At 40.0% G+C, this 24983-nt stretch overlaps 1 protein-coding gene across 9 annotated transcripts; it reads right to left on the bottom strand.

The window, feature by feature from the left end:
* Positions 1 to 19286: 19286 nt before the first annotated feature.
* Positions 19287 to 22790, bottom strand: LOC113318375 (probable BOI-related E3 ubiquitin-protein ligase 2). 9 transcript variants are annotated; one of them, XM_026566526.1, is made up of 5 exons: positions 22496 to 22786; positions 22349 to 22391; positions 21739 to 21927; positions 20012 to 20379; positions 19287 to 19914 (listed from the first exon to the last, which is right to left on the bottom strand). In XM_026566526.1, the coding sequence occupies exons 3-5, from the start codon at positions 21842 to 21844 to the stop codon at positions 19348 to 19350; spliced, it is 1041 nt and encodes a 346-aa protein (XP_026422311.1). In that variant the 5' UTR covers positions 21845 to 21927; positions 22349 to 22391; positions 22496 to 22786; the 3' UTR covers positions 19287 to 19347. The 9 variants fall into 9 exon arrangements, with proteins under 9 accessions (XP_026422311.1, XP_026422317.1, XP_026422313.1 ...); XM_026566532.1 differs by having other exon boundaries at positions 19348 to 19914; positions 20012 to 20370; positions 22496 to 22787; XM_026566528.1 differs by having other exon boundaries at positions 19348 to 19914; positions 22353 to 22391; positions 22496 to 22787.
* Positions 22791 to 24983: the final 2193 nt, after the last annotated feature.

The raw sequence follows: 24983 nt of genomic DNA, 5'->3' as shown, positions 1-24983 counted from the left end.
TTCCTATGGATTGGCAGATCTTGTGCCATCTGTTAGTGTATTCCCTCGTGGTTTCCTTGTAGCCAATTGCCAGTGAAAAGAGCTTATCCATTCCGGTGTTAACAGCCTTGTTGTACATGTAAGTTCTTAAGAACTTTTCTGCGAGTTGGTCGTAGGAGTGGATGGAGTCTGGCGGTAGATTATCAAACCAAGACAATGCCGATCCCTTCAGGCTTGATGGGAAGTATCTACAGAGTACGGCGTCGTTCTGACTCCATCTAGCTAAGACACGGTTATAATACCGAATATGTGCAGCGGGATCACTGGATCCGTCATAGCATTCGAATGTCGGGACAGGGCACTTCAGTGGAATAGGGGTGTTGGCCATGCGATGAGTAAGGGGCGTGGAGTTAGCCTCTCTCATGACCTTTTCTAACCTTCCCCCGCCTTGTCTACTTTTTAATTGCCTGATCTCTGCCATCATTTCATCACGCAGCTCTTCCATCGCGCGGTGGTGCCCTACGCTATTCTGCTCGTGATAGCCTGACTCTCCGTCGTTATAATCCGGGTCGGATGCGCTACTTCCCTTAGCCGCGTTTCCATTAGCTGCTACGATGACTCTTCGGTCTCGGTTTGGTTCTGGTGCCTTTGAAATTGCTTCATCGAGTTGTTGGCTTGTCTTTGTGCTTACGGAAATCCGGTCTTTTAAATCCTGGTTTTCTCTGGCCAGCAGAGCTACAACATCTGCGTAAACCTTCTGGCTCTTCTTCAATTCTTCGAGCTCGGCCATCAATCGATGTGATTGGTTTGACCCCTGATTGGGAGTCCCAGCTCGTGCTACTACGGCCATGGTGCCGCCTTCTTCTATGGTTTGCACTAAATGTGGGGGACGTTCAGCTTCGATTGTTGGCATTTCCAAATCGGGCGGAGTGCCCATCTGCGGTGTTAGAGCCGCCGGCACAGTTTGATTCTGCTCGTTTGTTGATGGCATTCCGAAGGTTGGAGGGTGCACGGGTTGGTGTGTTCTGGATTCATCCACATTTTCTTTTGGTTGGTGAAATTGATTCGCAACAAAAGTTTTGCTGGCTTCCGCAGCCTTTGGGGCTGCCGCTGCCGTACTATACTTTGTTGTCGCTGCTCTGAGGGCCGCGGCCGCAACGGAGTTAGCGTTCATAGGCGAAGTGATTTCCGCAGTGTCCTGCCTCTGACTGGTCATTTTGGTTTTGTCTCCTTTCTGCTTGCTCCGGGTGATGACCGGGGTTGTCCTTGGTGCTTCCTTTCACGAGGCTTTGGATTTTCCAGATTCCTGCATCTTTTCCATCGTGGGTCCTTTGTCGCTTTCTTTCTGCACAAGGGAATTTCAAACAGCGAGAAACAGAAGTGTCCATGTGGATCGGGTTACTTTACGAAATTCCTTACTCCAAGACAGGGAAAAACTGCCCGAGGGCCACAGAGAATTTTTTTTTTTTTTTTTAAAAGCGGGTTCAATGAAGGTACGCGGAAATGTGAAAGGATCCCCTTGAAAATGCACGGATCTTTTTGAAAATTTTCGAAAACCCATCGGAAAGACAGGTCCGTACGAGATCTAAAAAATGTAAATCCATGGATCTAAGCAATAAATCTTTTAACCAGTTTAAATTGCTTCGACAGATACTGCCAGAGCTATCGAAGATAACGGGTGCGTTTTTGAATACGGTAAAGTTAACAAAAGATAATTACTGTTAGACCTAATGAAGTAGAGCAATCATATGCTAATTTAATATGAAATCACTGGATAAGAAAAATCTTTTACCGAGACGAAGTCCCTGTTTCTAGCGCCAAATTGTGAACACATAAATCACGCAGGCATCAATATGTTCACAAACAATGTTCGCACTCTAGGTACAGACTCACACGGATAATACAATTGTATTGATTCCTTGGCTCAAAACCTTCGGGTTTATCATAGCCTCATCCAATAACATCGCGAGGGGCGTTTACGCAGGGGAAGATAAAGAAAACGAAGTATAAAAATAAAACTCATGGAGCGTTAGGCGAATATAAAGTGCTGAAATGTAAATAAGACTGGGATTTACGTGGTTCAGCACTAAGGCCTACATCCACGGGGTTGTTGTTTCACTATGTACTTGATGGTTACAGAGATAGTCGAGTGACTTTTGAGTTTACATAGGTCTGTATATTGTAAAGGACAAACTTACACTCACAATCTTTCTCTCTCCTTCTCTCCCTGATTTTTCCCCACTCGCAGGACTTTAATTGGTCCGATCAGCATACTTCTCTTAGTACATAACAATTTTATTTAGTATTCCCTCCATTTCTAAAAAAAATAGGTAAGTTTTCTTATTCGGGTATGTCAAAAAGATAGGCTGGTTTTCATAAATGGAAAATCAAATGTCACGAGTTCACCAACCCATCCATGAAGGAACCACTTCTCTCTCTTTTTTTCTCTCTTAACACAAAAAAAAGACCATTTCTCTCTCCCTTTTTTACAATACTCCCTCCGTTTCTAAAAAATAGGCAGGTTTTTTTTTTTTGAATATGTCAAAAAAATAAGCTTGTTTACATATGTGGAAAGTCAAATGTTATGATTTTACTACTATACCCATAGGGATCACTTCTCTCTCTCTCTCTATTTTTTCTCATAATACAAAAAGGGGATCACTTCTCTCTTCTCTTTCTCTAATAACCAATGAATGGGGACCAAAGGATAAATTAGGAAAAAAACATGGAAAAGTGACTCTAATGATTAGTTTTATTGATTTTTGTGAAAACCAAACAAACCTATTTTTTAAAAACGGAAGGAGTATCAAATGAATGGAACCAAGGACTAATCAGAAAAAAGTATGAAAAAATGACTACAAGGATTAGTTTTTTTAATCTTTGTGCAAACAAAAAAAGCTTATTCTTAGAAACGAAGAGAGTAATTCATAAGTATTCTTTAGAGTTAAGAGCTTGTATATTTGAGATGGATGAGTTGACAGAGGCAAGAACTCTTTAAATAAACATCTTCTTCGTTATTGACCATATTGACAGCATCATGCTTGTTCAACTGAGAATGAATAGAATCATACATGAATTAATGGAACAATTTAGTGAATCTCGTTGTCAGAAAATTCAGATGTGTATTCTGACGAAAATCTTCATATGAACTCTGATTGAGATGTTTGGCCCTTACTTTTTTTTTTATCTAAGAGAATAATCTAACCTTTGCAAAAAAATAAAAATAATCACCTGATCTGGGATCCATTTAGTCAGTCAAACGGGCCTGAAAATATGAATTCAGAAGTATTCCAGCAGAAATTTTGGCAGTTTTCATGTGCGACATAGTTTACTATTTTGACCATATCTCCTAGATCGTTTGTCCAATTGGCATTCCCTTTTAGTATTTGGTATTAGACACATAGGCGAATGTTTCAGTATATAACACATGTTCAGATTCCTTACCAATTTCAACGAGCTTCTGACTTCGTAGAGGGTAGTGCATAATTATCTCTGATGATATTTTTGTAAAACACCATGTAGTATCTTTCGACCATATGTTGGCACCGAGAACACTTTATAATGAACTCTTATCTTGTAAGTACACATATATTCTGAATTGTATGATCTACGCTTGAATTCTCCCTGTTTGAAGCACTCTGGACCGCTAAATTACCGTTTAAGGGGGAAACGAGGCGTAACAAAGCGATGTACTTGCTGATGAGAGAATGAAGATTACCGTAGGTAGAGATGCTGACATTTCCCTCTATCCATTTCAAAATCACAAGCATAATACCTATGAATTTATTATGGAGGACGACATTTCAGATGATACTCATATTACGTATGATGAGGAAATGGAGATTGCGTCAACCGAATACCCAATGCAAGCATCAACTTTGAATTTTAGTTTGATAGACTCTTCCGAAGATACACGTATGTTGGAGGATTCAGCGTCCCATCTGCTTATGTTGATATGTACACCAAAATTTAGAAGAAGTTCAGCCACTTCATCACAGGTAATTCTGGAAACTATCGTGCATTGGGGGGAGTAGTGGCCAACTTCTTACCAATCATAGAAGAGATGACCACGCTTCCTTACAAAGGAATCACTGAAGTCGTACTCAAGGAGTGGGAAGAATCCTTGTAGGAATCAGAGAAGTCTGAACTTAATATCATATGTATTTGTCAATGACTTGAATCCATCAAGCTTTTGCTTCAAGTAGACATACTTTCCAGCTGGGATGTGATTGTTAAAGCACGAAAGGATGTTTACAGAATAACACAAGAGCTTATATATGGGTTAATATAAACTCTCATGCAGGGTTGTTTGAGGGTGAAAACGGTTTCTGCTGGTTTTGGTAAATTCGTGTGTATGGATGAGAAACGAGTCTAGACCCTAAACAATGTACTGCACGAGAGTACTTTTGATTCGAGAGATCAATCTGTACAACTCTGGCCTAAACCAAGAAATGCCGTTTCAGGCTTGCTTCGGTCACAAAGTGAAGGAGAAGGGTTGGTCTTAGTGAGGGAAGCGAAGAGAGTGTTGAGACCAGAATAGTTGATCCCGAAGGTCTGGTTGTTTACGACTTGTATCAGAAAGTAGAACTAGCTAGCTGAAATCTATCAAGTAATTTCTGGATACTATGTTGCTCTCCTGACCAAAACTTGTTGTTTGGTGGAAATAGGTGAAACCTATTTATACAAGTCGTAGTAAAACGTACCCTGGTCTCGTAGGAAGTGGAAACGATTGAGTAGTAGAAAAGTGGAGTAACGTGTAACGTCGGAATTTATGCTTCCATGATGAAGGAAACGTTTACACCATTACTTCTTACCACTATTGACCGCCCTTTTTCATGAAACTTTCTTGTAACGGGAGTATTGCACGCCGCACGCAGTAAACCGCCAGACCAATACCCTGATGAGTATCCCCCCAGTTTGTGACATGTTTGATGTATCGAGTGTTTTCGTGGAAAATATGTAGCACTTTGCTACGTGTGGCAAGTTAAAATCAAGAGGCTTACCGCGGGAAAATAGCATGCGATGCTATTAGGCTTGCCTTGGATGGTCGCCTGAAACTTGCCACAAGCCTGCCGGATCGGTGGAGAACTTTGATGGCTGAGATTGCATCCATGATGAAGGGTAGCCGTCGATTATGGCTACCTTCTGTTGGCGCCTGGTAATGGAGCAATGACACCTTTGGTACATGCCAGCTGCATTACAACATGGCTTGACATGGCTCGTGCATGCCAGTGGTGCAAGTGGCGCCTGGCGTAGCCATAACCACTAGATTTAGGCGGCTGGTCGCCTAAAACCTGCCACAAGCCTGCCATCTCGGTAGCGAACTTGGATGGTTGAGATTGCATCTCATGATGAAGGGTAGCCGTTGATTATGGTTACATTCTGTTGGCGCCTGGTAATGGCGCAATGGCACCTTTGGTGCATGCCAGCAGCATGGCAGCATGGCTTGGCATGGCTCGTGCATGCCAGTGGCACGGTGGTGCAAGTGGCGCCTGACGTAGCCTTAGCCACTAGATTTAGGCAGCTGGTCGCCTAAAACCTGCCACAGTCCTGCCAGCTCGGTGGCGAACTTGGATGGCTGAGATTACATCTCATGAGGAAGGGTAGCCGTTGATTATGGCTACCTTCTATTGGCGCCTGATAAATTAAGATCTTTAGTGAACCAATTTAGCCCTTCTCCGATGTGGTTAACTGAGCCTAAAATAAGAGTTAGAAACAATTTTGTAAAAAATTTGAAATTACCTGGAATGAGTCATATGTTGATCCATAACTCAACAGATACTGAAAAAGGAAATATTTGGTTACTGTGGCATTCTTCTTTGTGAACTCCAACATTAGTTTCTAATACTAAACAAGCAATTACTGTCAGAGTGGGAGAAGTTTTGGTTACTGGTATTCATGATGCATGTCTAACAATTGACAGAAGAATTCTTTGGGAGGAATTAATGAAGATCAGTCGAATGAATTGTCCATGGCTGGTAATTGGAGACTTCAACATTGTTTTAAATTATGATGAAAAAGTAGGAGGAAGAAGTCCTTTAAGAGTTTCAATGTCAGATTTCAATAAATGTTGAGATTACTGTGGTCTTTTACAAGCTCCAAGATCAGGAATAAAGTATTCTTGGTGCAATAATAGAGTGGGTAAGAAGAGGATATTATGTGATCTGGGTAAGGCTTTTTTCAATGTGAAATGGATAGAAAAGTATGATGATTGGAGATATAAAGTTGGAGTGAGGGGAGTCTCAGACCATGGTGCATTGCTGGGAGGTAATAATGACTTCCCTACGCCAAATAATATACCTTTAAAATATCAAAATGTATGGACTTCTCATCCTGAATTTAAGCAGCTTATACAAGCATCTTGGGAAGAAGAATGTTCAGGAAATCCAGCTTTTAAATTTATGAGCAAACTGAAAAGATTTAAAATTAGAGTTAAGGCATGGAATTTGGAGGTTTTTGGTGACTTAAGAATTAAAGTTAAAGAAATTGAAGAAGAAGAAGTGCTCAATGCTTCCTTACTTTCAGATGCTCGGCCAGAAAATGTGGAATTACTTAATAAGTTGGTCACTGCAAGAGGAAAGCATGAAGTAGTAGCTAATCAATATAATGAATTGATGAGGTCAAAATCAAGAGTTAAATGGGTGAAAGAGGGTGGTGCAAATACTGGTTTTTTCCATACTTCAGTAAAGGTTAGAAGAGCACAAAATAATATTGTTGAACTCGAAGATGCTGCTAGTAATATTGTTACAAATCAAGAAAACATTGCAGAGTTACTTGTAAGTCATTTAAGAAGAAATTTGAATATCATGAAGTCATACTAGAGGAAGAACTTTTTGACATTATTCCTAAAGTGATAACTGATGAAGAAAATGCTCAAATGGATAAATTGCCATCAGATCAAGAAATCAAAGAAGCTGTATTCTCTATGGATCAAAATAGTTCTCCTGGGCCTGATGGTTTTCCAGGTAGTTTCTATAGATTTTAATGAGACATTATTGGTGAAGATTTGATAGAGGCAATACAATTCTGTTGGAGGTGCAGATTTATACCAAAAGGGATTAATTCCAGTTTTTTATTCTTGTTACCTAAAGTTCCAGGAGCTAAAAGAACTGAGCAATTTAGACCTATTGGTTTGTCTAATTTTTGCTTTAAAATTATCACAAGGATTATTACATCAATAATGCATTGTGTGCTACATAAAGTGATATCTTGTCAGCAAGGAGCTTTTATAAAAAGAAGAATTATTCAAGAAAAGATTGTGCTAGCTTCTGAGTTAGTAAATGAGTTGGATTCTAAGAGAAGAGGTGGTAATGTTGGTTTGAAGTTAGATATCACCCAAGCATTTGATTCCATGAGCTGGGAATTCATCTTCAAAACACTTAAAAATTTTGGTTTTTCTGAAGTTGGTATAAAATGGCTGAAGACTATTTTTGAATCTGCAAGAATTTCAGTTTAATAGAGGGCCATTTGGATTCTTTGATGTAAGAAGAGGGATCAGACAAGGAGACCCACTTTCTCCCATTTTATTTGTGATTGCAGAGGAGGTATTAAGTAGGAATATAACAAGAATGGTTCAAGTTGGTCTAATAAAAGCAATGGTTAATAGAAATGGTTTTCAGCCATCTCATCTTATGTTTGCTGATTACATTTTTATATTTTGTAATGGACATAAAAGATCAATGGAAAATCTTATGAACTACTGATGAGATATTAAGCAGCTTCAGGGTAGATAGTTAACAGAGCTAAAAGTAAATATTTTGTAGGAGGAGTTACTGAAGAAAGAAGACATGCTATAGCTGAAAATCTGCAGATGGAAATTTCTGAATTCCCAGACAAATACTTGGGAGTAATGTTGAAACCTGGAAGGGTTAAATCTTTTCATGTTTGGGGAATGGTAGAAATGTTACAAAAGCAATTGGATGGTTGGATTGGAAAACTGCTTGCATTCTCAGCTAGATTGACATTAACGAAGTTTTTGTTATGTAGCATACCACTTTATACTATGTCAGTGTATAAATGGCCCAAAAAAGTGATAAAGGAATGTGAGAGGATTATAAGAAACTTTTTACGGATTAGTGATCCATCTGTGAAGAAGCTAATAACTGTAAAATGGTAAGAAGTAAATGCACCATTTAAGGAGGGCTTGGTATAAGGAGGTTAAAGGTGATGAATAAAGCTTTGTTGTTAAAATTACTCTGAAAGATTGAAACAGAAGATGAAGAATGGACTAGATTTATGAAGGCAAAATATAAGAATAAGAATGGTCAATGGACAACTAGTTACAAAAAATCATCAATTTGGCCTGGTTTAAAATGGGTGATAAATGAACTCAAGGAAGGGAGTAGATGGCTGGTGGGGGATGGTAAGAGTATTTCAGTTTGGGAAGATAAGTGGGTGAAGGAGTATGCACTCATAGAGCACTATAACTCAGATACTTTTGTTCAGCAATACAAAGAATTTAAAGTAAGTGATCTAATAACAAATGGTGAGTGGAATGTCCCTGAATAAATAAAGAAATTTTTTGATCCAAAAGAGTTGCCATCATTAGGTAAAGGAGGGGATAAAAGAATATGGGCTGCTGATTTGACTGGAAAATTTTCAGTTGCAAATGCAGTGCAACAGATAAAAGTGAAATATCAGAAAGTGCAGTGGGATAAATATGTGTGGAGTCCTTATATACATACTTATACATATTGCAATATTTGGAAGATTCTCAGAGGAGCTTGTGCATCGGAAGAAAGTGTCAGAAACAAAGGGTATGACACAGTATCCAAATGTTACTTATGTGGAAATGGTCAAGACAATATGAAGCATATTCTGTGGGAATGTTCTTTCAGTAAAGAAATTTGGAACTGGCTGGGAGGTATGTTTACTCTTAATGCTCCTACACATTTTGATGAACTAATAGCATGTGTCAAAAATCAAAGCTCTGCAATCAGACAGATATGGTATACAAGCTCATTTTCAGTGATGGTGGATTTGTGGATGACAAGAAACTTGAAAGTATATGAGAATATCAACCACAATGCTATGAAGTTCAAGCACAAAGTCATGAACTTTACTAAGGAGTGTGGAATCAGAGTAAATGGGTTCATGAAGAACAACATGTAACATCTGAACATTATAGTTAATTTTGGTATAAAAGGAATTAAGAGCAAATGTGTTAAAGAAGCTTTTTTTCAGGCTTCCTCGGGTTAACCAAATTCTAATATGTTGTGATGGGACTGCAAAAGGCAATCCTGGTGCTGCAGGGATTGGTTTTATTGCAAGAACAAGTGAAGGAGCTTGCTTAGGAGCTCACAGTGGAGGACTGGGAACTGCAACAAACTACATTGCAGAGGTAACGGCATTGATAACTGCAGGAGAATGGGTTGTGGATAAGAAATTATTGGACATATGTTTCAGCTTAGACTCTAAAGCAGTCATATTAGCATTCACCGATGGCAAAGTTCCTCGGATAGTAAAGAATAGATGGGAGAAAATTACTGAATTTCTGAGGAGTATCACTTTCAGACATACATACAGGGAAATAAATTTTTCAGCTGACCATTTTGCAAAAGAAGGAACTAAACTTGGCAGAGGAGTAATAATATTGTATGAAGGCAGGCCTGATTCTTTGAGAATAATGGAACAAGAGGATGCACACTATTTCAGATTTTCTTGAACAACTTTTGTAATAAAAAAATGATATTTTCTGTTCTGCTTTTTAGCTTTCTTTTTGCATTCATGTAGTTAGTCTTGGTATGTCAAGACTAACATTACAACTTTGAGTTTCATATTTGGTAATAAAATTATTTTATGATTGAAAAAAAAAGATTGATGGAGCCGGTATCCTTGCCAACTTCGTTCCTGCCACAAATGCCATTTTGGAAGAGGAGAAGGCTCTGACCGTGGAATCCCAAAAGGTGGAAAAGGCAATCCAGAACTTGAAGAGTAGGATTGAAAGATATCAAAACAGGTTGAAGATGATGCTTTCAAGGAACTATAATCTATTGGATGGGCTTTTCTGAGTCATGTATAGTAGAACTTCGATAAATTAATTACTTCGCTAAAATAATAAAATTCTCCGTTCCCAACTAGGCTTGTACAGGCTAAATTTTAACTCGATAAATTAATAACTTCGCTAAAATAATAATTTTCTCCAGTCCCGAGGATATTAATTTATCAAAGTTTTACTGTAGTTGTGAGACACCTGGTTTTACTTCAGGGTCTCGAGTATTTTTTTTTTTATGTGTTGGTTTTGAAGAAATAAGATAATTTTCATTAATGTGCTTTAACTGAATGAAATTTGATAACTGGGATGTGAAGGAAACGAAAAATGCCTGGCTAGCCGTGACAAGAGACAGCGAGGGGTGGGGTAACGGTTAGGCATTGTATGCCTTGAGCCATTTTTCATTGATGACTGTTTCCAATTTGCCTCCATATTCCTTGATGACCTTGTAGTATCCATTGTTATACGCTTTGGTGACCACATAGGACCCTTCCCATTTTGGGGAGAATTTTGGTGAGGACATGTCTTGTTGGATGTGTTTGGCAGTCTTCAACACCAGATCCCCTACTTGAAAAACTCAAGGTTTCACAACTTTGTCATATGCTCGGGAAATTCTATTTCTGTATGCTTGTGCGTGATCTTACGCTTTAGATCTTCTGGAATCCAAAGTGTCTAGCTCCGATACCCTGGTATTCGATGCTTCGACTTCATTCCATTGGACTCCACTTGCCTCGGAAATCCTAGCCGATGGGATTTTAATTTCCGCTGGGAGAATGACGTATGCGTCGTAGACGAGGGAATAGGGAAATGCGCCAGTAGAGCTCCTTGGCGATGTCCGATATGCCCAAAGCACCATTGGCAGTAGTTCGTGCCATGTCCGAGGGTTATCGTGCACTGTCCGGATGAGGTTTCGAATTATAGTCTTGTTGGTGCTTTCGGCCTACCCATTCCCTCGGGGGCAGTAAATGCTGGAGAAGACTTGTTTAATTCTATATTCTTCAAGTAACTCCCGTACTTGCTTGTTGGCGAAAGTAGATCCATTGTCGGTGATGATGTGTTTAGGCACGCCGAAACGACAAATGATATATTCCTTAATGAACGTTGCAATTGTGGCTCCAGTGATCCCTCGTAGAGGGATAGCTTCGACCCATTTGGTAAAATACTCCGTTGCGGTTATTATATAGTCATGTTGTTTCGATGATGGCCGGTTGATCTTCCCAATGATGTCGAGTCCCCAGCTATAAAACGGCCACAGACTGCTTACCGAATGCAGGGGAGTAGAGGGTGCATGGACAAGATTTCCATGGATTTGCCATTTGTGGCATCTTTGAAAAAAAAGCAGTCGCATCTTCCTCCATGGTCGGCCAGTAGTACCGATCGTGTATTTGGAGAAACAACTTTTTTTTCCTTGGTGCTCGCCTTCGTGCATTTATTTCAGCATTATTGGGATTTCTGCCTCGCCCAGGCATCGTAATAAATCTCCTCCAAAACTTTTTAGATACAGGATTCCTTCATTGAGTATGAATCTCTTGGATCTTTGCTTCACCTTGGTTGCATCTTTCTTGCTGGTAGGGAGTACGCCATCGCGAAGATAACTGATGTACGGCTTTTGACAGTCCCCAGCATGGTCAACATTGAAAACTTCCAATTGATGCGGCGGTGCTTGGCAATTGGATCAAGATCCTTGGAGCAATCGAGATTAAGCCTCCATTTCTGGCCAGTAGTAGCCCAGGCGTTGCAGACGACGGTAAAGTTTTACCACCAATGTTTGCCCGCAAATTTTGGTATGAATATGGTTAAGCTGTTGTTGTGCCTCTTCATCTCCGAGGTATCTTGACAGGGAACCATCTGGGTTCCGGTTGTACAATATCCCGTAATGCATGAAGAAGTTTTGTAAGGTTTTGAGACTGACCTTTCCTTGAGAAAGCAAGCTGTTAAGTTCTTGAATAATCGGTGTTCTTCAGTCGCTGGTTTCAGTCTCCTTAGATTGTGAAAGCCATGTTGACGCCATGGTTCGTATTTTCACCGTCAGGGTTTCTTCTAAACCTTCGAACTCCAGCTTCGATGCTAATGTGGCTAGCAAATCAGCATGTCTGTTGTTGCTACGGCCAACATGTGTTATGGTTGCATCAGCAAAGTAATTGAGAAACTTTTGCGCCTCAGATCTATACGGGTCCAGTGTCACCTCTTTCAGTGCGTATACACCATTCATCTGGTTAACCAGTAATTTAGAATCATCCCTTATTTCTAGACGTATGGCTCCAGCTTGCTTGGCTAATGACAATCCTATGAGAAAGGCTTCATATTCTGCTGAATTATTGGTGCAATGAAAGTCCAGCTTGAAGGAATGCGAGAAAACTTCACCGGTTGGAGGTACTAGAACCATGCTTGCCCCTCCGATATTATTTCTAGGGGTAGCAGAGCCATCGAAAAATAGTAGCCACGCTTCTTCTTTGACAAAAGAGATTTCCGGAAAATCTCTAGGAAGGTCTTCGTGCAGTGCTGTGGTACTCTCTCCTGGGAAAGCCGCTAGTAAATCTGCAACCGCTTGTCCTTTGATAACTCTTGGTGAAGCACGTTATATCAAACTCTGACATTTGGAGGAGCCATTTGGATGGCCTTCCTATCAGGGCCGGCTTTGAAAGCATGAACTTCACAGGATCGGACTTAGATATCAACACCACTTTGTTTGAAAGAAGATAATGCCTAAATTTCTGGATGGAGTGAATCAGGTCTAGGCACGCTTTTTTCTTCTTTGGGATATTTGAGTTCGGCATCCCTCAAAGTCCGACTGAAGTAGTATATAGGGTGCTAAATTCCTTCATCATCTTCTTGGAAGAGAAGAGATCCAACAACAGTATCACTAAAAGCAGTGTTGAGATACAACGGTCTTCCTTGTACAGGAGATTTCATGACGGCTGGGGATGACAATATTTGTTGAATCTTTCGGAACGCCTCTTGTTGTAGCGCTGTCCAAATAAAACTTGCTCTCTTCTTCAGTAAGGAGGTGAATGAAGCAACAAGCTGAGGTAAACCCGGTATAAAACGCCGAATGTAGTTTACCTTGCCCATGAAGCTATGGAGTTATTTCATAGTTTGGGAGGCGGCATCGTGAGGATGTCTTGGGTTTTGGCTGGGTCGACTTTGATTCCCTTGGCGGTCACCTGGAAACCTAGAAATTTTCCCTAAGAGACGCCAAAGGCACACTTCAAAGGATTCATCTTTAGTTGGTATTCACGACACCTTTCAAACACCTGTCACAGAACCTCTGTATGGGCCGCCCGGTTCTTGATTTAACCACTATGTCATCCACGTAATCTTCAACTTGTTTATGCATCATATCATGGAAAATTATGGTCATGGCGCGTGGTAGGTGGCGCCAGCATTCTTCAAACCGAAAGGCATCATGGTATAGTAAAAGTTTCCGAGAGGAGTTCGAAAAACTGTCTTACTTGCGTCGTGCTCGTACATCTTTATTTGATTGTAGCCGCTGTACCCGTCCATGAAAGAGAACATACCGTGTCCACTGGTTGCGTCTACCAGCATATAAATGTTAGGAAGAGGAAAATCGTCCTTGGAGAAGCATTTGTTCAGATCCCTAAAATCAACACAGCACCTGATTTGGCCGCTCTTCTTCCTTACTGGAACCACATTATCCAACCAGTTGGGATGGTGAATGGGTTTGATGAAACCAGCGGCTAGCAATTTTTGAATCTCCGTCTTGATCTGTTCTTCCACATCGTGTATGAACTGTCTCACAGATTGTTTGACCGGTTTAGATTCGAGTATTATATGTAGATGATGAGTGACCAGTTTCTCATCCAGGCCAGGCATTTCCTCATACGTTCACGCGAATACATCTTGATATTCCTCAAGAAGGTCCACAAGTTTTGCACGTTCGTTGGCACATAGAGTTGAGCTGATGGAGACAGGCCGTCGAGATTCCTCGTTTCTGATGTTGACAACTTCGAGTTCATCTGTGGTGGAGTTTTTTCCGTCCTGTAGTTGTCGTGGTGCATCCGGCGCCTCCTCTTGTGGCTCGCTGCTGTGATTGCATTCTATTGGGCGTATAGACTGGGTGGTAGTCTCCCATGCTAATTGCTAACAGCGGCAACGATATACGGTTTTACCTTTTTCTTCACGACTTGCAATAAAAGTCCGTCCCCGATTGGTATGAGCATGAGCCATACTTCCGTTTGATGAGGGAAAATCGGCGTGCTTTTCCTTTAGAGGGATGGCGCGAGATTGGGTCTCTTTGTGTGGTGATGCAAGCATGTCCTCTTCTTCGATTGATGTCCATGTCGGGAGTGGAGTGCAGCGAAATTTTCCTGACAAGTCCCGCGAATTTTCCTTTGGTTCGAACATCTCCATACCACAGATTGGTGCATAAGGAGATAATGACCCGGGAGTGCGAATAATATCTTCATTCAACATGGTTTTTAGGCACTGGTGATATGTTGAAGAAATGATCCCGTTATCGTGGAGCCACGGTCTTCCCAGTATCATGTGGTAGTCTGGCTCCATTTCAATTACCTCGAACTTTACCTTCGACTGGATTGGTCCTATTGACAGATTCAGATTGATGTATCCCTACGTGATGGTTTGGTTGCCTTAGAAATCTATCATCATGGTAGGTTGTCGTATAATTTTTCTTGGCCGCACCTTGGCTGTCCTGAGCGTTCTGAGAGTAATAACATTGGAGGACACCCCCATGTCGATGAGGCCCTTTTGAACTCTGAATCCTTGATGCGAGCAGTGACGTGTAGGGACCGGTTATGTCCTTCTTCTGCCATCATGTCTTCTTCAGTAAACGTAACATTGTTGACGGACATCTCCGACATTCTTGAAGTCTCCGAGCGTAAAGGAACCAAACACGCGTCTAGGGCTATTTTATTAAGCGAGGTAAATGTCTCCGCTCGCTGGTCCTCTGAAAGGTGCAGAAGTTCACATAAACTTTCCACCAACGCGACTACTTCCTGGTTCACCGGTTTCTGATTGGTAGTAAAGTTGTTGATCTGAGAACGATCATCCGGGACATCAGATCCCAGTGCTGGAATTTCCGGGGCAGGTGAACCGCTCAAATCTGATGTAAATCTGACAAGAAAGTTGAGTATGATGTTTATCGTCTCCTTCATCAGGTCCATGTTCCTTGTGTGGACCTCTTGAACCCCTGACAATTCTGCCAACCTTGGAATTTCTTCATTGGCTGCGTCATTGGGCGCCGTGTTAGGAGAAGAGACATCACCATTCACCGGAGTCAGAGTGGAATTTGGGATTACGGACTCAGTTTTAAGACCGACCATCTTCTGGAAATTGGAGTTGCAACCGAGAGATTTAATCTCCCAATGTGGTCGTCAATTGTTTGAGGGTGAAAACGGTTTCTGTTGGTTTTGGTAAATTCGTGTGTGTGGATGAGAAACGAGTCTAGACCCTAAACAAAGTACTGCACGGGAGTACTTTTGATTCGAGAGATCAATCTGTATAACCCTGGCCTAAACCAAGAAATGGTCGTTCCAGGCTTGCTTCGGTCACAAAGTTAAGGAGAGGGGTTGGTCTTAGGGAGGGAAACAAAGAGAGTGTTGAGACCAGAATAGTTGATTCTGAAGGTGTGGTTGTTTACGACTTGTATCAGAAAGTAGAACTAGCTAGCTGAAAGCTATCAGGTGATTTCTGGATACTGTATTGCTCTCCTGGCCAAAACTTGTTGTTTGGTGGAAATAGGTGAAACCTATTTATACAAGTCGTGGTAAAACGTACCCTGGTCTCGTAAGAAGTGGAAACGATTGAGTAGTGGAAGAGTGGAGTAACGTGTAACGTCGGAATTTATGCTTCTATGATGAAGGAAACGTTTACACCATTACTTCTTGCCACTACTAATTGCCCTTCTTCATGACACTTTCTTGTAACATGCGTATTGCACGCCGCACGCTATAAACCGCCAGACCAATACCCTGATGAGTATCCCCCAGTTTGTGACATGTTTGATGTCTCGAGTGTTTTTCGTGGAAAACATGTAGCACTTTTCTACTTGTGGCAAGTTAAAATCAAGAGGCTTGCCGCAGGAAAATAGCATGCGATGCTATTAGGCTTTCCTTGGATGGTCGCCTGAAACTTGCCACAAGCCTGCCGGCTCGGTGGTGAACTTTGATGGTTGAGATTGCATCTCATGATGAAGGGTAGCCGTCGATTATGGCTGCCTTCTGTTGGTGCCTGTTAATGGCGCAATGGCACCTTTGGTGCATGCCAGCAGCATTGTAGCATGGCTTGGCATGGCTCGTGCATGCCAGTGGCACGGTGGTGCAAGTGGCGCCTGGCGTATCCATAGCCACTAGATTTAGGCGGCTGGTTTCCTAAAACCTGCCACAAGCCTGCCAGCTCGGTGACGAACTTGGATGGCTGAGATTGCATCTCATGAGGAAGGGTAGTCGTTGATTATGGCTACCTTCTATTGGCGCCTGATAATGGCACAATGACGCTTTAGTGCATGCCAGCGGCATTGCGTCATGGCTGGCATAGCTCGTGCATGCCAGTGGCACGGTGGTGCAAGTGGCGCCTGACGTAGCCACGACCGCTGGATTTTTGGCATGTTGGTGTTAGATTCAAACGTGGTGTGTCAACATCAGTTTTAATGGCCACATTGATCCCCATGTTCTGTGGAACATTATTTGGCTCGGTTGGCGCGACAACTTTGCCTAAATTAGGGTTTGGCATGTCGAAACCCTAATTAGCGTATATGGCATGTAGTATGCAGTAGGTGGCACGTTTGGCATGTGCACTTGGCATGCCTATTTGGCGTGTGCGATTGGCATGCTTTTGGCATGTTCGGCATGCCGTTTGGCATGTGCGCCTGGCATGCGCGTTTGGCATGTGCGTCTGGCATGTGCGGCTGACATGTTTGTTTTTGGCATGTTTGACATGCCGTTAGCATATTGGCATGGTTTTGGGAAGCCAACTTGGTAGGGTAACCTTTTGACACAATTTCCACCCTTTTTAAAGTTGTGGCAGATTTAGAGCAACCTGATTGGTCAATGAAAGCAGGGAGCCAGCCAAGTATGGGCGTGGCCACCCTTTTGGTGCGCATGGAAGGTTTAGTGCAACCTTATTTGTCGATGGGAAGTAGGGTCGGCAAGTATGGGCCCAGCCCCAACTTATGTGCGTGTGGCGATTTTAAGGCGACCTGTTTGGTCGAGGGAAATAGGGTCGGTTTAGGATGGGGCGTGGCCAATGGCGAATGGCGCCGGTTGGCCTAAGGCATGTACACGCCTCTCTTGGTTGTTGCTCCTATCCTGCGGCTCCTTGTTTTCTGATTCTGGGAAAGATTTTGCATCTGCTAATCCATGGAGGATTAATTACCTAGTTTGCCTAAGCTAGCTTAATTTCGACAAGCAAGGTATGATATACTGCGCAAGGCGCAAAACCCTAACTTTTGCAAATTAGTCAGGATAATTGATTGAATTCTATGTGTTGACACATAGTTCTTTTAAGATCGTTGCCAGAGAGCAGCATGCTTTCTGATTGAATACCTTATGCAAAAGACCTTATCCTTGATATTTGGAAATTCGTGTTATTCTGTTGCGAGTGAACACAAATTGTCATGCCATATCAACATTAAGGATTCAGCCGGGGAACATAACACAGAAAGCATTCATAGAAACTTATATTAATTGAGTGTAGGCAAGGTGCCAAAATTTACAGAATGCTTGGGATTGTTGCTACCTGCACCATTCTGGGTAAATTTCATAAGAGAATATTGAGTTTCTCAATAAATGTGCTAGTGAAGAGGTTGACACTCATGACTCCGTTTCCTTACAGAGTGACGTCACATCAGATATAAGGTTTTACAATTCTAACCATGAGCTAAAAACCACAATCAACAAGGTTATAGCCTAATTCTTTGTTCTGATACAAGTTCAACTATCTAAGCTAGATTTGGGATCATCAATGCGACCAAAAGAGGAAGAAGTTTTAATCCTGTTGGAGGAAGCTCAATGGGCCAAAAGTATGAACATTAAGAACTTTTAGATAGAATGTAATTGTCAGAGAATAATAGACTTTGCTCAAGATAAAATCCGACTGTAATTTCTAAAGCTATGAAGATTCCAAGATCTTGTGAAAGTTTTTTGGGTATTTTGTACAAGAATAAAAGTAGTAATGAAGTTGTCGATATCTTGCCAAAAGAAGCAAGAAAAAGGAAAATTCATCAACAACGATGGATTAGCATGCCAAGTTGCATTGACTCTGCATCTTATTTAGATAATAGTCTTTAATTTCAAATGCAATTTCAATTCCGATTTCTAGGGGGAAAATATGTTGGGAAACACCAATATATCATATTATAATTCTGAGATAAGGGCAACCAATATATCAGAAAACCTCATGCACTCTTGTCTGTTTTATTTTAGTATGTGTAACTTTCAAAAAGAAAAATATACTTTATTCGTCCCTAAATAGATGGCTCAGTTCAAGTTTGCACAAATTTTAAGAAAAGGATGAGATAGAAATACTTTTTATAATTATACCCTTATCGATAATAATTAGTAAAATTTAGAAATGATTTATCTCACAAACTATACCACGGATATTCGCAAACTACCATTGAAAAGCATTTTAAAACACATACGTAACAAAATAAACATGGCTATCAATTATACATATTTCATATACTAACAATAATCAATTAAAATGGTAGATTAAGAAATATGTTATTGTTTAATGATATATAAGACATCTATTAGTGGGACAAATTTTAGAAACAAATTGATCATTATTTTGTGGTGGGTGGTGGTGGTGGGTGGTGGGGTTATGACAAGTTGGATTCAGCAAATGTAAAATGAGAGATTCAGCCAGAGGATGTCTTCCAAAATAACAAAAGCTCTATTTAAACCGTCCAAATGGATAGAAAGAAAACGGGTCAGACACATCAAAAACTAAAAATAGAACCCTTGTTTTCTCCAGAGGGGCGGGCCCACATATCATGTGTCTGGACACTTTTGCTTTTTGTTTGTTTAACATACAACTATTAGAGAACCTCTTTGGTGTCTCCATCCTGACCGACATATCCGTGGTATTTCGTTTTAAGTGATAGCGCGGAATTTGTGTAAAATATGCGCCGATGGGAAATAAGTGAGGTAGTAAATAGGGTTCCTCAGCACTTCGCAAGAAGAGAACGATTAGTAGAGTCGGGAGTCATTCAATATAAGAACTACCGAGAGAGGATGCTCACTGATATCGCAAGTTTTTACTAAAACTCTGTTACAGCTGCTTATATTTGATTAGTAACCAAGATACAAAAGTTAAAATATAAAAGGGTGGAAGATGAAAAGAAAAAAGTATAGATAGGTTTTGGGTTTCTATATATTTAGTTGATCAACATACATTCACATGTAAACCTGAAGTGTAGCAGTCTTCATGACCTGACAAATAGGACAAAGATCAATAAACACTTCGCAATCCTTGCACAGGCAAAAGTGTCGACAAGGTAAAAACAGCACTGCGACTTCTTTGCCTTTGCAGGCTCTACAAGTCATCTGCTCTTTCAACCTTTGATGCTGCTGGTTCCCATTCACGGGCTTCCCGGATCCGCTTGGTATACTACTCAGATGAAGATGGTTTTTCTGGTCTATGTAAGAAGAGGCTGCGTCGTCAACCTCGCTGTCCCCACAGCCTTCTCTTCCTTGGTCAGCGCCTTGTGCAATTGCTTGCTTGAGGCTGGTCTTTAGGTTATTGATCACCGATTCATTGTACTTTGCTCTGTAATGCCACGACTGAGCTTCCGTTGCTACCTGCTTTATTCTCTGAACAAGTTCCTTGTTCTTGCGATTAACGCTCTCAATCTCAATTTCCTTTTCGCGTAGTCTCTTGGTCACTCCTTTCTCAATGGTACCAAGAAAAGAAGCCATGTGTCTCTGCTTCATTTCCATCACTCCTTTGGCTATTTGTTCTTCCTGTTTTTCAGCCATTAAGCTTGTTTTAGCTTCATTGCAAACACAGTAGTAAACGACACCATATTAACAGCATACGCAACAGAGTTTTGGGTGATACCTGAACTCTGATGTAATGGTCAAATTCCTCTTTCTGCCGATCCATTTCAGTTCTGAGATTATCACCTAAAGACATGATGATCGGAAGACCTGATACAATATTCCCACTTGCGGAAGTCACGGAACTATTGCGCTCATCATCGTCATATGACAGCCTAAGCCCAGTTGATACTGGATTGGGATTAAGGTTAGGAATGCTTGCTGATTTGTCGGCATCCTCTTGGTAGAAATTATTATTCAAGGAAATCTGAAGCTTTTGCTGCCTCATGATGTCAACTGTTTCCCTGCTTCGCTTAGTTGGCCGATTTAGGGCGGAGATGTGTTCAGTTGTGACATAGTTCACTGGATCGACACTACAGCCTGTTGGAACTACAAAAACAAACGTTTACATACCTCTTTGAAAAGACTACTGCAATGCTATTGCAAAATATGCAACTTCTGGCGAAAAATATTAATATCAGTGAGAAATTACAGCTGCTTTAAAATTCACAAATCAAAGAACATTCGAATGTGTACGTATTAACTGACAAATAAAAAGGAAGTTATCAAGACACTCTATGAACTTACAAGAGAAACTAGAAGATAACAACTAATGAAGCAGCAAGAAATTATGTGATCAACCTATTGGATATTAAACTACCATAATCACTCAAACCTTTAGGGAAGGGATGATTTGCCAATCCTTGACATTGTAATTGATAACAAATTTTTCAAGAATATACTACAAGCTGCCAACATTGCTATTTATTCATCGACTAATATATGTGTATTATAAGACATTTTTTTTTGTATCAACATGCAAGCAAGTGTGAGGAGTCTTAAAGCGGATGCAATTTAACCGGTATAAGGATTCAAATTTCATGTTAACACTAAGTTGATAAACTGCACTAGTTATTAACAGCGTGTTTGGATGGTGGGAAGGAAATTCCATTTCCGACAATCATATTCCCTGGAGAGGGGAAATCCTAAACCTTTAACACCCCCTTATGGGTTTTGAATTCCCTTGCTTTTTAAGAATCATATTGCTAACCACCCACTATTCCTAGTTACCAAACATGCGAATAGAATTATATTCCTGGTAAAGTGATTCCATTCCCTCCAACCAAACACGCAGTAAAAGTAATATAAACTCCATCTCCAAGGCACTAACTACTAGACATTACCCACTAATGAATGATTCTAAGAAAAACCCAGCTAATTTTAACAAAAATATATTTGATTAGCAGGTCATGGCTTGAAGAGCGACTTATTGGACATATAGGTATATTATAGGTCATCCTAGAGCAGTTTTGGATAGCTGGCCATCCATCACAACACATTCATTACGAATTACAGTTTCCGAATAACGAGAACCAAGAATAACAGTCTAATGCAAGTCACTGCTTGGATGGTTATGAATTAACAACTTTGCTTATTCATCTGAGCTCAGGGGGTCGATGGAATCATTCATGGGATACTCAGCCACACATTGTTTGTAATGGCCATTGATCCCTAAACCTAACTGAATAGTTATCAGGCTGCTCAAAGAAATATTTTCTTGTGTTCAGTGAGAACTTAAATTTCCTAATTTTTCAAGCAGGACAACTATAAATATCGAGCAACCTGCACTCAGGAGTAACACATTGCTAACAGAATTAGAACTGAAACAAAAAGAACGAGCCAACATATCCTAACTTACAGAATACAAAAAGAAAAAAAAACAGGACTCTTACACGAATGGGAACTCACAATTTCCAAATAACTGCAGCTGCGTTGATGCATTGGCATCATATTGAAACTGATTTTCCTCCATAAAACCAGGAAAAACGTGGTGGTTATTATCTCCCCCAAACATTTCCCCTAAAATACCCGAACACTGAAATCAGAACTTCCACAAGCAATATAACAACCAGATAGCGCTGAGACAGATATTTTTATCTGCAAAATAAATGATCACAGTAAGTTAACTAAAAACTTCAATCTTTATATCCAACCAAATCAAAATTAAGGAAAATAATAATAAGTTCCTATATATCTCCATGAGCAAATTGTTAAGACAAAAACATAGAATCCTCTCATAAACAAGGAAAGTTTAGCTATGAAGTCCAAAGGGAAACTCATAAAAATGTAAAGAATAATCTTACAGCCAAGAGAAACAACATACATGCATAGATTTTCTCACAAAATAATCTTGTTTTGAACCTTGATCAAAGCGAATAAAAGAAGAAGAAAAAAATCCAAAATTTGTTACCTCGTTTATATCCACAAAAATCACATCTCAATGAAAAGAAAACATACAATAAAACAAAACAAGAAACGGTTCATTTTCTATGATTTTATAAAACCCCTAATAAATTACCTACTCAATACTGCATATTCAACGCATCAGATCTTAGCAAATCCTGTAAAATCCCCAAAGATAGTACATCAGAATTGAAAATTTTCTCACTTCTTAACGAAATCACAAAATAGATCGAATATCAGAAAAGTAAATACTAATCAATACCTTAAAAATTTGACAATATTTTTAATTTCCAAACAGAAAATCAGAAAATTTTGATATTTGATTTGATCCGGGAATTTATTTGATTTAAGATATTGTCGAAACGGATTAATGTGATTTAGAGGGTGGGAAAGAAACCGTCGGTTATTAAAACGGATTTCAGTTGTTGTTTCTAGGAAAGAAAAAAACCTGATGAGAAGTAGTAGAAGAGTTAGAGACGGAGCCGAATGAGGTTTGGAATCGTTCATTCTGTCTTTCTCTCTCTTCTTTTACTTTCCCTCTCACTAAACTCTCTTTTCGTGCACCCACCGAATTCAGATTTTTTTATATTTCTCCATTAATTGCTCTGCTAATTAACTAAAATGTCCTCTACTTTTGATTGGACTAGGGGTGCGCCCGTGCTTAAATTGGTTACAACCGAGTCTACAAGTAAACTGCATTCCAGTTCCACAAAGAGGTCGAGTTCTACTCCCATCACACTGGTACAATTACATATATCGATTGATGGATCCTTGCAACAGCAGCCAGCAACGTTGGAAACTTGGATGTACCTACGAATACATAAAGGACCGAATGAAAAATAACTCTACCACAATCGATTTGACGAAGTTTGGATCACGGGGTTCAACAAATTGTCCTCATCATGTTAATTTGTGGGTATACTCAAAAATGAACTATGCTAAACCCCTGAATAACTAGCTACAGATATTTCTAGGCACTTTGCTTATTGGCACCCACATAATACAAATATTGTTAAAACTCATTTTTCTAAAACAACCGTCTTACAACATACATGGAAATTCCCTGCCAGAGATACCAATAAATTGAATTGTGATGCTTTTTGGGTTTCAAAATATGCTAACTCAGGTTTTGGTTGTGTTCTTCGTAACTGTATAGGCACATGCAAAGGAGCAGCAATGGGAATCTTCAGAGCATCAACAACTGAAGAAGCAGAGGCTCTAGCTCTCCTGCATACTAGTAAATGGGCCATTCAAAATAACCTGCAAAATATGGTCATAGAAGGAGACAATCAAGCTACTATCAATTATCTACAAGGAAAAATGGTTTCAGTTCAATGGCAAAACGTTGTTATCTTGGAAGAAGTTCGATCTGAAGCAGAAAAACTTATTTCTTTTTTGGGTTTTAAATATGTTGACAGGCGAGCCAACAAAGTAGCAGACATATTAGCAAAGAAAGGAAGAAAATACAACGCTGCTGCATGTTGGTTATATTCTGCATCTTTATTTTTACTTCCTTCAATTGGTTATGACTCTGTCAAAGCTCAGTTAAATTGTAATATTCAAAACTCTGTTGTATCTCCTATAGATGTTGTTAATTCTGCAGATTCAGTCACCAGCAGAACAACTTTGAATAGGTTGATTCCAAATGGGACTGAATCAAGGGATTAACACTCTTCTTGGTAATATATCTTATTTGAAAAAAAAACTATGCTAGACCCCTGAAAAATGAAGATGTATCTTACGATAAGACTGCTTAATATAGCTTGTATAAGCACAACACAAGCTGCACAATCTCTAACTTGGCAACAATAATTGGAAGGGAAGTAAACAAACAATGTGCAAGACAAAGCAAGAAGATGTGAAAAGAAGAATAATAATCGTTTCTGGACGTAAATTTTGTTGGAAAAATATGTGGTTTTGATTTCTCGGAAATCATGTTGATGCGAAAAACAAAATACTAAAAATATAGAGAATTAGAATACTTATCGAATTGGTTGATCGGGGCGAGGTAATCCTCTTTCCTTAAAGACAATTCATCCCTGCAAACAGTGCTTACGGTTTTACGGATGTCGTCTCTCAAGATAAAACGATCACGCCTTTTAGTAAGTAGCACTACAATACTACTCGGCCGACGAATGTTGACAATTACTGTGTTCTAAAATGACTCTGACTCTTGACTTCAAAACTTGTTTTCTACTTCTCAAAAATTTGTAAAAACCCATAAAAAACAAGACCAAGAGATAGGTTTATGTAGAGTCAACGGTGACTCTACAAGGTGTCTTTTCACCAATATGACTCACCATGGCCAATGGTGACTCTCCATAAAACATATTCATGACTAGGTGTCTTATGGTGAAAAGGCATCATACAAACATATCTATTTAAAATTAATTTTCATTTACATAAAATACTGACTCAACAAAATTTACAAACTTTTAAGAGCACAAACAGAAAATATAATGCGTTGGTAAAGGGTAGCTTTTGGTTTTGAACCAAACCTAGTGAAAAGTTACCGGATTTACTAGCCAATCAGTGGATGCGATGTCTTTGAACTGTCATTCTTTGGCATAAATCGATACAATAAATCTCACACTTTATTTATAGAATAAAAACTAACTGACAATGAGTGGAGTGGCCCATACAACTATATGGAGGATGTAGACTAGGGGTTTAATCTATGTTGGACTATTATCCTTAACATGCCCCATCAACGTGTAGTGCGGAAGTTTGGAGCCTTTACGACGTTGACC

The sequence above is a fragment of the Papaver somniferum genome, chromosome 10, assembly GCF_003573695.1.
Source record: "Papaver somniferum cultivar HN1 chromosome 10, ASM357369v1, whole genome shotgun sequence".
Taxonomy (NCBI): Eukaryota; Viridiplantae; Streptophyta; class Magnoliopsida; order Ranunculales; family Papaveraceae; genus Papaver; species Papaver somniferum.
The sequence above is the reverse complement of the archived record's forward strand: the minus strand, read 5'-3'. Positions and strand labels throughout refer to the sequence as shown.

What these genes read in the sequence shown, in the direction of transcription:
- LOC113318375 (XM_026566530.1), bottom strand. Translation starts at nt 21,844, where the DNA reads ATGTTTGGGGGAGATAATAACCACCACGTTTTTCCTGGTTTTATGGAG. An exon ending in GCTGCAGTTATTTGGAAATT is followed by an intron (nt 20,380 to 21,738) that starts GTGAGTTCCCAT and finishes TTGTTTTTGTAG; the next exon opens with TTCCAACAGGCTGTAGTGTC. An exon ending in ACCATTACATCAGAGTTCAG is followed by an intron (nt 19,915 to 20,011) that starts GTATCACCCAAA and finishes GCTGAAAAACAG; the next exon opens with GAAGAACAAATAGCCAAAGG.